Source organism: Lonchura striata, chromosome 8 (assembly GCF_046129695.1).
Source record: "Lonchura striata isolate bLonStr1 chromosome 8, bLonStr1.mat, whole genome shotgun sequence".
Classification (NCBI taxonomy): domain Eukaryota; kingdom Metazoa; phylum Chordata; class Aves; order Passeriformes; family Estrildidae; genus Lonchura; species Lonchura striata.
This window is the reverse complement of record NC_134610.1, coordinates 34273306-34285579: the sequence shown is the minus strand read 5'-3', so window position 1 is coordinate 34285579 and position 12274 is coordinate 34273306. Positions and strand designations below refer to the sequence as shown.

Sequence of the window (12274 nt, the reverse complement as noted above, 5' to 3'; positions counted from 1 at the left end):
GCCCAGCTCAGGAATGGGAAACACCATGAATCCCATTTTAACAGGAACTCAAGAGGATGGGCTGGAATGCAGGAAGGAGGTTTGGTTTGCCTGCACACCCTTCTCTGCCAGGAGAGATGATTCCCTGACAGGGGAATGAAAGTGGGGCTGCTGGCTTAGTTTGGGGAGCAACTTTTCCCACTGCTGTGCTGATGCAGAGAACTGGGATGGCTAAGTTTCTAACAAATATTAGGAGTTAACAAAAAAGCACAGCAAATTCTCCTCACTGCTTGTTCACCCTGATGATGATGGGGATGGTGATGTGTTTTGGTCACTGCATTGAAACCTGGCCTCATTAGAGGACAGCTGAGATATCAGTGTTGCTATCCCAGATTGCAGAGATTGCAAACTGTGAAGGAAGAAAAGCTCCTGCATTCCACCTTCTCTGCTGCACTTCAGATTTAGGGGAATTATATGCAATTTTGTGTTGGTCCCTCTTTACAAAGGTTTGATGAAAACATGGGTTGTTCTATTACTTTCTGAATCAGTAAATATCACAAGTTCTGCAGGTAACTGGTTCATCTGTCCCACCTCCAAGTTTTATGAGGCACAGCCCCATTCTAGAGGGCAGGAAAAGCCATTTCCTCTGGTTTTTTTCAATCTCACCACTGAAGGAGGCAAGGAGAAAGTTGTTGTCTTCATAGAGGATTTGTTTGTATTGTTTTAATTATGTATTTCTAAGGTCACATTTCTCTTGTCCTTCCCTAGATGCCAATTAAGTGGATGGCTCTGGAGTGCATACACTACAGGAAATTTACCCATCAGAGTGATGTGTGGAGCTATGGTAAATCTTCTCATTATTCATTCAAAAATTTGTGTCTTTTAAAGCATTAAACCAAGTTGTGTTCAACTATGTTAAATATATCCTCTTTTCCCAAAGGAGTTAATTCCAGAGGCATTTGCTCTTCAGGTTTTTTGGGGTTTTTTGTTGGTTTTTTTTTTTTTTTCCCTTTAAATGTGTAACTCTAAGCAGCAATTGTTACTCTCTCCTGTGTTACTTCCCTGCTCACTGAAATATATTATCATGATGTTCCCCGCTGGGGTGAGTGCCTCCAGGTCTGGTCTGGTTGCAGTTTGGCTGATTATGATGACAGAAGAAGACCTCTTTCAGCTTAGCCATGGATTCATAAAAATACAGCTGCAGGTCACAATTTTCAGCAGTCTTTGAAAAGCTCAACTCTAAAAGCCATGAATGTCAAAAAATATTTTCAGGCTTATGGGACTTTCTCTACCTAGAGTCAGATAAAAGGGAATTTGTCATAATACAGAGCAAATATGGTAAGAGAAAGAAAAGGAAGAGACAAGCTCTCCAAACTAACTAGAACAAGCATCTATTTAATTTCACAGATAACTTGGGAATTGGTGAGCTAAACACGCTGAGAAAAAGTGATATTTGAGAAATGAGGTGTTCGTTCAGTGTTGCTAATGGTTATTCAGACGAGCTGTCTGCCACATCTGCTGAGGTCTCTGCCTGTTTATCTGCTATAGCTATTACTAATAAAATCATGTATACCTTTGTAAATGGAAATTTGCAGCAATATCTGGGGCTATGGAGTCCTATTTGCATTTCCTGTTGCCATATCATTTTGAACCAGAAGGGTGTACGGCTCTATTCATTACTCATTTTTACCTGTGGGTAGCAGCAAAAGACACTGTTTGCTGTGGCTGGGTTGCTGCCCTCTTCTTGTCAGCTGAAAAGAGTCTGGGAGAGTTCAACTGATCTTGTAAAGCTGCTCTTTCTCTTCAAATTCTGTACACCCTGGATCACTCAGGAAAAAACATGTCTTCATTTATGAAATTCATTTTAAATGCAGGAAGCCCAGAACATCTATAATCAGAAAGGAAAAGACCATAAGCATTTGACAGTAGTTAACAATATTAACAACAGTTATTTCATATCAGCAAGGAGATGAATGAGGGTGAAATAAATGTGGTTTACTCATGTGGTAATTTTGCCCATCACTTTTCACATTAGCATGACAGTTGTCAAAATATAGTACTGATCTGAGGCGTGCTTAGAATGACCTTTGCAACAGAAATAAAAGTTAAACAAAACAGTGTGAGAGCAGCATTTTCAACATGTAAGATTCTGTTTGAGCACAAATTCTTTTGCTTGTGATATATGATCTTAATTTCCAGCTCTGAAGCCAAAACAAATCCTATGGCTTTTCTGCAAGAGAATCTTGGGTTTGTAGTGCAGCACTATGATAAACTCAGATCCATAAGGTGATTTAAGGGGAAAATTATAGCAGTGGCTGTGAATGGCTTCCAAGGAAAAGCCAGTGACCTAATGTTACTCAGTGCTGTACCTTTGTGGGAAATTGATGGTCTAGTTTAGGGAACATCTGTGCTTTCCCCCCTTAAAATAATAGAGTACATCAGGCACTCATTTCCCTTTTTGGTAAAAGAGTGTGATGCATTCTTTTGTTATTGCACCCATGTGCCTCAGGTCTCTCACGCCATTTCTTACACCAATAAAAATGAGGGAAGCTGCATTTGGACATTGCCACAAAGTGCTGTTTCACCATTTTCCAGAGTTTTTAAGTGGCAGACTGTCCTGGTTTAAGCCCAGATGGCAGCTAGGCACTGCACACCCACTTGCTCATCTCTCTTGATCCAAACTTCAGCATTTTTCCAGGCACTGGTGAAGAAGAAGAGATTGCAGTGCAGACCTGGGCCAGGCTACTCTGCTGTGAGGGAATCTGAGCAGTGTGACCCTGTGGGAATCCAGAGCTTCCCTCTGGCTACCCTGGGACCCTGGCAGGGGTCAGGAACCCCCTGGACAGAGCCCCCAGAGACACTGGCTGTGATCTCTGTCCATAGAAAAGAGTTTTCAATCTTACAGGATGAATTACAAACTCTGAGTGTTTGATATCAGTAATAATTAAGTGTGGCATGGGTGCAAAAGTAAAATTTTAGGATTCTAGATGAGGGGTCCAAAAGGGACAAGATGGAGCAAATTGGGTGTGCCTTGTCCTTTTTCTCCTTCTTCATGCCCTCCATGTGTCACTGTAGTGTTGGCATTGTTCTGTTGGTTCAGGCTGGGGACACACTGTCCAACGTAGGTGACAGATATTGGCACGTTATTGTAAATCCAGCCCAGGGAGTTTCTAGTATTTAATGTTTGTAACATCCCACTGAGGGCAGAGCCCCACACGCTGCCCTGCAGGACAGAGCTGGGCAGGGCAGCAGAACATGTGAGAGATAAACAGAATAAACTACCTTGAAACCAGCACAGACCAATTATGGCTTCTGCTTTGGCAGCAGGGCAGAGAGACAGAGACTTTCTACAATCTGGGAATCATCAATGCCACAGATTCCGACATGGCCCCAAACACTGACACTCTTTCTCCTTCCTAGGAGTGACCATCTGGGAGCTGATGACCTTTGGTGGGAAGCCCTACGATGGAATCCCAACCCGAGAGATCCCCGACCTGCTGGAGAAGGGAGAGCGCCTGCCCCAGCCCCCAATCTGCACCATTGATGTATACATGGTGATGGTGAAGTGTAAGGAATTGGCACTTTTGATACCCCTGTGCTGGCTGCAAGAGGGACCCTGGTGTAGAACATCTGCATGGGTAGTCTCTGACAGAGCTGGGAAACAGGGCAAGATGCTGCTGCAAAACAAAAGCCTGCCAAGACTCTGTAAATTCCATTTAAACACTGTCTGCACATCTTCTGCAGTTTTGCAATTGTTAGCTGTGAAGGGCCGAGTTAGCTCAGCCTCTCATTACTGTCAGATGTTATCTCACATTCTTGCTGTGAAGTCAAAATTGTATGATTGTTATTGTAAACCCTTGTCATTTCCATGACAATGGAGTCTGATGTAAAAAAGATAGTATTTAAAATAATTATGGCACATGGATACCCAGCCAGAGAAGGTTGTGAGGAGAAACCCCGTTTCCAAATATTGAGGAAAGAAATCACAAAGGTTTTATTGTTAGTAGCAAGAATGATGGTTGCAATAGTAATAATAAAAAGTAAAATTAATAGAAGAAATGCTAGAGAGAGGATTATTTTTTATCACTCTTAGTCCAGTACAAAAATTTATGAATATTTTTACTCTAGTAAAAAAGGAAAAAAAGTCTGCACATGGTTCCTTCCAACTTTTTTATCTTCAAGATACCCCCTCTAATGACAGTATCCTCCAAGGTTATGCTTCTAATTTAAAAAGAATTAGAAATATCTGTCTGATATTTCTGGCTTAATTTAGGTGAGATTAACATACAGACATCTCATCCATCATATATATATTCCTTTCCCTTTTGCTTTGTACACAAAAGCCCTGGGAAAAAAAAAAGGGAAAGGACAACTACAAGTAAATTAAGTATTTTCTGAAAACTGTTGTACTGTGCACAGAGGTGGAAATTAAATTATGTAAGGGCTTTGTTGAGTGCAAAAATGTCCCATGTGGTGAGACTCATCCTTAATAAAAGTCAGTCAGTGCTGATATCCAAGTGTGCAAGATGGGGAAAATTGCAAAGTGGTGTTGCTGTCTTTGGGACAGAGAGGAGCCCAGAAAATTAAGGAAAATTCCATGTAATAAGGAACAACCTAGTCTGGCCAAAACCAGGTGTTTCCCCTTTTATGCATCATAGAATTCTGACTTTCCATTTTTCTGGGTTCTTGATTGCAACTTTTCTTTGGGCCAGAGCTATCAAGCAGTTCAACCTTGTGCATTTAAAAAACCAGAATGATTTCCACCCTTGACACTTAACTGTTTTTTTTCTCATCTTTCATCCAGGCTGGATGATTGATGCTGACAGTCGGCCAAAATTCAAGGAGCTGGCTGCTGAATTCTCCAGAATGGCCCGAGACCCTCAGAGATACCTGGTAATTCAGGTGAGCAACCCTGCAGCATCACAGGGCTGGGAAAAACATTTTTTTTTCTGCAACACCCATCTCTTAGGGGTGTTGGCTTTGAATGTTTTGAAATTCAAGGTGCTCTTGAACCTAAAGCAAACAGTGACCACAAGGTTATACCAGCATGAAGTAGAATGGACAGTGTCAGTATCACATTAATAATAATAATAATAATAATAATAATAATAATAATAATAATAATAATAATAATAATAAATACAATCTGAAATTGATTTCCTAAGCTCATGTTTATGAGCACATATACAGTCTCTGCCTTCACAAGCTGCTCAGTGCTTTGCATTCCCTCATGAACGAATTACAGATTTTGTCCACTGGCAGACAGTGGATCTATTTTTAGAGCAAGGACTTCCTCGGTTCTAAAATTGATTAGGCTGAGTCTTTTCCCTGCACTGCTGAGATCACAAGCAGGATTCTTTTCACAGCCTAAACATGAAAGTTTCTTAGAAGACAGGGAGTTGTGTCACACTGGTAGCTCTAATGCTAGGGAGGAACTTTCAGTTCTCATTACACTCTGAGGGCTCTGGAGGCTTCACATCCCCGTGACAGGGCTGGAAAAGGTTCATCCTTCATGGGTTCATCCCATGAAACTGCCCTGTGGCAGTAGGAATAACAGTTCTTTGTTAGGGAAAAAAACAAAAATAAAAATAAAATGAAAAAATAAATAAAATTAAAAATAAAAATAAAATGAAAAAATAAATAAAATTAAAAATAAAAATGAAATGAAAAAATAAATAAAATTAAAAATAAAAATAAAAATAAAAATAAAAATAAAAATAAAAATAAAAATAAAAATAAAAATTAAGTAAAAGAAAACAACGTGCCAGAGTGAGAACAGGAGCTGACACCCTGTGGGTCAGGGTGGTGGCAGCAGTCCCATCCCATGGTGGCTCAGCCCTCCTGCAGTGCCAGCTGTGCTTCTGCTGGAGCAGGATCCTGCACAAGGGGGGAGTTTTCCTCTGGAGCTCCAGGGCTGGTGGAGATGGGCCTGGTCTTAAGTCCCTTAAAGTGCCATTTAAAATAAAGCAAACATCCAGACACAACAGTTTCCTTGTTATTCCCCACCCTTCCTATTTGAGCCTAAATGGCTGAGATATTTCACAAAATATGTCAGAACTTGGGTCAGAAGCTGATCTTGTATGGGAAAAAGAGAGAGGAAAGAATAAAAGCTCAATCACAAGAATGCCAAAAAATCATGGTTTTGCTCAATTTGTGCAGTTACTCCCTTTTTGTCATCATGTTCCCAGTAAAAAAAAAACAACAAAAAAAAACAAACAAAAAAAAAAAAAAACCACAACAAAACAAACCCACAAATTATGTGGATATAGTGCTTTTGAACAAACAAAGCAGCATGCGTGGTCCCTGCAGCCTGGCTGCCAGGGCATTAGGAAGGCTGAAATTCTCTCTTTGGGAAGTTAATCCATCTTTTGATGTTTTTCCTCTCTCAATACAATCTGTTCAGGGAGATGATCGTATGAAGCTCCCAAGCCCAAATGACAGCAAGTTCTTCCAAAATCTTCTCGATGAGGAAGACCTGGAAGATATGATGGATGCTGAAGAGTATCTTGTTCCTCAAGCCTTCAACATTCCTCCTCCCATCTACACCTCCAGGACAAGAATTGATTCCAACAGGGTAAGAGCAAGCTCTGACAGAAAATATTGGTTATTATAAAAGCACAGGTGGAGATTTAAGTACAGCAATCAAACAGAGGCCAGCACTGCCTTGGGAATTACAAGCTCCCATTGTAAGGAGAGTGGCTATAAAAATGTTGTCACTGGGCTCCCTGTTCATTGTGCCTCAGTGAATTCTGAATTAATAGCCCAGCCTTGAGTGAACAAAGGCTCAGCTTGAGCTGCCTGTCCTAGAGCACAGCTGAGGCTGCTGAAGTCAAGCAGTGTTGCATCTGCACTGTGCTGTGGCCAGGAAGTGCTCAACCCTGCTGCTGCCATCCTGTTGTCTTGGCAGGGCTGGCACTGAAGTAACTGAGGGCACCTGGAATATGCAGATAATGCAGCTTTTGTGAGTGGAGGCAGATTTCCAGGCCAGCCCCTTTTCCTGTTTGCACGTGATGCTTTCACAGCCCTCCTTCCCAAATGTGTGCTTGTGCTGGCAGATGCTGGCAGGGGAGGAAATGCTCTTCATTTTCCTTGGGGTTTGAGGCTCAGAGAGTGTTCAGGGGAATTCAGCTCACAGAGCTCCAGCCATCTGAGGGAGAGGGATAAATCTGAGCTCTTCCCCCAGACTTCATTCCATGGTACTGGGGCAGCGTGGGGGAATATTGCTGCCTCCATAAGATAAGTTCCTTTCTGGAACTTCCTTTACCCACCAAGGCCTGAGAGCTGCAGAGCAGTCCCAGTCCTGCTGTGGGAGCTCTGGGGTGTTGAATCCTGTCCTGCATGTGTGTGCCCTGCTGCAGGTGAGGAGCTCAGTCAGATGTCTGGGATCTGTTTTCCCTCCTCTGCCTGTTCCTGTGCTTGGCTCAGTTCATTGCCACCCCTTCTCACATAAGTAAGAGATGCTGAAAGCCATGAGTAATGTGAGGGCATTCACACAGGCATCAGGTGGGTTTTGACCAGGGACTTGTTTTCTCTGCAGCCTCCTTTTGGTCCAGAGTCACAGTTTAAATAGTATAGTCCCTTTGAAATGCTGTTGTTTGTTCCTCATGGTTTAGACACCTTTTGGACATTTATCCTTAGCTGAGGTAGTTCCAGATTCATACCCAGGTGTGAACTGACTACAGCATGTGAGACAGGTAAGAGGTTGAGTGAAAGAGCCAAGTGTGTGACCTGAGCCAGTGTCCATGCTCTGGCCATGCCATACCCTGCAGGAAGCTCCTTATCCTCTCCTGAGGAAATCAGTGTTTCCTGGGAGTAAGGAATACAAAATCTGATCTCAATAGCCAGTTTGGAAGGAAATTGCTGCTGTTTTTAAGGCAAGGAAACTGGAGATGTCTGGATTAATGTGGCATTTCTCCTGCATCACTGAATGACAGCAAAGTAGGGATGATGCACAATTTAGCAATAAGTGAGAAACTTTCTTTTTGTAGCTACAAGAGTTAATTGGTGGTGATCTGAATTAAGTCAGGTTTACTACTAGCTGTTTCTGGAGAGGTTGTTTCTTTTTCTGCCAACTTCTGAGGAAAGAAGGGAAGGACAGCAGTTACCTTTGGAAGGTCCTCACTGTCACAGGGATGTCAGTCACTGCAGCTGAGTTTGCCATTTACACCAACACAGGGCTGAGAGGGCAGGGTCTGACACAGTGGGTTTGTTATCTTCATCCCACTCCCACATTTGCTGGAAACATTGGGACACACTTAAAGAAGCAAGGCTTAGTAGAAAAATGTACTTTGTTTGAAAAATGTTGTTTTTTTGACAGCTCCCTTTGCCCTCTGTCTTTGGTACCAGCCCAGTTGAGGAGCTCACTAGAGCTGAGGGGATCCCAATAAAAATCCTAGAGTTAATATTCTGAAAGATTTATTTACAGAGAGTTATTTGAGCAGCCAGCATGGTCACTGGGATATTCGTGGAATGAAAACAGAGGCATTTATTTTTAATATTATCATTAGGGGTGGCAGTGTTATTATATGAAAATTTAAATAACTTTCACAAAGCCTTTTCCCAGCTTCAAAGCACACCATTGCAGCTGCTTGCACACATGTGATCTTGAACTCAGCAGAGCTGCAGAAAAAGACCCCAGGCCTTATTTTTGCCATACAGAGAGACTCCATCACATTCTTGATGTGATATCTCCTTTCCTCAGCTCACAATTTCCCATCTTGGTTTGAAACTGTGGTCTTGTACCACTAAGGACAGTGGGAGCTTTGCTTTGCAATTCAATTTTGCAAGTAGCAAGACTGTATCCTCTTTTCAGTGACTTGCTGGGAGTTTTTCTCTGGCATTGTACGACAATCTAACATTTATACAAAGCTGGAATTACCTTTTGCCAAAAGTTTGCAGTTTGTGAGCCAAGTTGTCTGACCCAGATCAGACAGAGAGGTCAGAGAGGGCTGAGCTGGAAGCCCTGCACTCCTGGTTTCCTTTGCAGAGGTGTTTTCTGGAGGTAATACATGTGTGCAGAAAGCCACATACATTTCTGTTGCCTCTGTGAAGCAGTCAGTTTCTTGGTGCATTCACTATTCTTTTGGTGAGGATTGATTTAAACATAACACAATCACTCCTTTAAGGTAATAGTGCATCTGCTGTGCATAGCTCAGTACAGATGGATGTCAGCTACAGGAATCACATGGAACTGAAATGCTGTCAGAGCTCTCTACCTGCGCTTGTCTGATTCTGTCTTGGTGATTCCTTTGGATGTCTCTGATTTATGCTTGTTTAGCACAGTGCATATTGGCATTGCACAAACTCATTATGGTGCTGCTGCAGCCGTGGACACCAAATGAAAGGATGCAGCTTAGGCAGTTTGTGTTCAGTGTGCCTGGCAAATTGCATTTTATGGGAGATTGTGAGGCAGTGTGGTGAAGGAAAACACGCAGACAAGAGCTACATGAACTCCATGTCGTTTTCAGGGAATAAGCAGCATGAATAATACTGTACTTCCCACCTTAGCTGTTCCAGTGGCAGCTTTAGTGGCCAAGGAGCCCATCAGGGCTCCTTCTCTGTGCTGGCAGCGTTGGTTGAACATTCCAGCAGCACAGCTCCATGGGGACAGAAGTGGGAAGGAGGAAAGCAAGGAGCTCACAAACCTTCTCACACGTAGGCTTTGAAGTCGAGGAATATCATCATTGCTGCTAGTAATGAGGGGATGGGAAGGTGTTCAGGCTAAGAACCATTTATTGCTCAGATTAACATCAGTCTCAGAGGCCCTGAGATTTTAAGGGAGCAAGGAGTTGGCCATAGCTCAGAGTAGTCACAAGTTCTTTGTTACGAGACAATATAGAACTTTCTGATCTAATGAACACTTGCCACAAGGTTTATTTTGCTTTTCTAACCTATCACCTTTTCTTATTCCTTCTGCACTGTGGATACTTTTGGCTGATAGGCTTTTGTTACACTTATACAGTTTTGTTATACTTTTGTTACATATGTGCTTCTATTATAACTTCTGAACTCTTAGCTACTCTACACAACCACACCCCTACATTATGAACCCTTCACCATCTTACCAATGCAGTTTCTTATTTACTTAAGGTATATTCTTACTTACAATCATAGAAACCTAAGTTTATGATTTTTCTATTCAATATTTGTGTACTTTATTTTTCCATCACTCCAAGCTCCTTCCAAGGCTGCAGATGAAACTCTTTGGTGTCTGTAGAAGTTTCTGCTTTTCCGATTCCCACAAAGGAACAAAGAACAGGAGCATTTACTTTCTCATGAAAGCCCTGAAGTTTCCCTGTGGTGGTCTCAGGTCTAAATCCTTGCAACTTCTTGGTGGGAGAGGCAGCACTGGAGGAGGCTGGAGTAAGCCACTCCCAGCCATGGGAAGAAAAGATCTATTTGGATGTGCATTAATACCACAGTGCTGCAGCCTGTGGATAGAAGATTGGAGAGAGGGAAGGCTTCTGGGAAGTTGCCAGCTCCCCAGCAAGTCTCACATCCTTCTTCCTCCAGGGGTTACAGAGATTTGTGAAGCTACAAGGTTCAGAGAGAGCTCCAGCATTTCCATCACATCCATGCTGGCTCCCTGCTGGCATGTCCTTGGGACCTACCTGTGCACAGGCTCTGACCCTGGCCTCTCTTGTGAAGTCCACCCTGAGACTGCTGCAGCTTTTAAATAAAAATTAGCGTCCTAAGCTAAATTTAATTCTTTCACAGGATCTGAAACTCTTCAGCTGCAATTTTGTCTCTGGCTTTTTCCACTTTTTATTTTCCGCTGTCCAGAGATACTCCAGAAAAACAGAGTTTTAGAAGCTCTGTGCTTCTGAGAGATAAGCTGAATCCTCAGCAGTGTTTCCATGAGCACAGGACCCCAGCTTGTGCTCGAGTGTCCTGATTTCCAACCATTAGGTGATTCATTCAGGTATTTCTAACGAGTGCTGTCCTGTGTGTGCAGAGATAATGCTAATACAGCATTATTACAATACTCTGTGTGCCCCACAATGCTTTTTGCTCTAAATCCTTGGCTAATTCCAGACTAAAACTGTCTATACTGTTTATTGATGCTGTTCCTGGAATTTTATTCCATACACTGTACATCATGGAAGCACCTGCCAACCCTGTAATTAAATACCAAGCAATTTTTTTTTTTCCAGAGATGTCTAATCCATATGTCCATGGAGACCCTGCTGCTTGGCTGAAGCAGACTGTGGGACACTGGGGGTCAGTTTTCAGTTCTCTGAGCAGGATCTGGTGTGCCACTGCAACGCTCCTGGCATGGCCTTAGGTCTGGTGGTGCAGCATCCTTGCCCCTTGGCAAAGCCAGGAGGGAGTGGTGGTCTGACCATGGTTCCTCTTGTGTCCAGGGTTTAGCATCACCTGGTCCCATCTCCTTTCCTGGAAGAGAAGGAAATCAGGTGTTCCTGCCCAGGTCATTTCTCCAGGTGTGTCCTGGCCACATGGGACTGGTGGCAGTAAAACTGCTTCATCTTGAAGTCAATCCAAAATGTATGTGAAGAGACCTCCAGACTGTGTGGGGCCATCAAAAGCATTTTTGTCCAACCTTCTGGCATAGCATAGACAAGTGCTGAAATTCTGTTTGAGGTGGAGTTTGTCATAGAAAGATTGCCTTGATTGTGTCAGGTAGGATGGAAAATACAGCCCAGTCTCGCTGGGCAATTAATGCTGACTCTTTAGCAGGGTTTGGATCCTGTTCCTGCCTACCATGCACATTTTTTTGTGCTGGATTTAAGGAGCTGTCAGCTATCAGAAATCTCTGGTTCTCATGGTGTGATTCTTGGGGTGCCTTGTGCAGGGCCAGGAGCTGCACTTGATCCTTGTGGGTCCCTTCCAGTTCAGGATATTCTGTGATTCTCTGATTCTTCTGCTTAAAAGGCTAAAGAGGATATTAACATTTGTGTTTGCTGTTCAATGGTGACAACACAGATGTCCTTTTTCTGGTTTGTTTGTGGTGTTTGCCACCTTTCTGCTTCTGCAGAATCTTCCCAAAAAATAATATGACCAAATCTTCTCCAAAATTTGATACCTTTTTAGGGCAGTCTGTCAAGTTGTGGTCTTCTTTAGTTATTTCTATCCCTTTTCTTTAATTGCTGCTCCTTAAAAAGTGATTAAAAACTTTCTGAAAATCTTAGTAGTCATTTTTTTGCCTCTGTCACTTCCTTATGCAAGTGTGGGAATAAAGTCTCCAACGCCAGAACAGGTGGTCTTGTAAATGAACTAGACCTTGATTCAAAGCATTTCACAGTGTTTCAGATGATTACACTGAGTAACTCTGTAT

The 12274-nt window shown here is 42.6% G+C and overlaps 1 protein-coding gene across 1 annotated transcript in view; it reads left to right on the top strand.

Moving 5' to 3' along the window:
- The window catches only part of ERBB4 (erb-b2 receptor tyrosine kinase 4), a 595862-nt gene that overhangs the window by 566149 nt on the left and 17439 nt on the right, over positions 1-12274 (top strand). Inside the window, exons 22-25 of the mRNA XM_031505345.2 lie at positions 748-823; positions 3400-3546; positions 4784-4881; positions 6383-6553. Of these exons, the coding sequence (XP_031361205.1) occupies positions 748-823; positions 3400-3546; positions 4784-4881; positions 6383-6553 (492 nt within the window). The remainder of the gene's footprint in view (positions 1-747; positions 824-3399; positions 3547-4783; positions 4882-6382; positions 6554-12274) is intronic.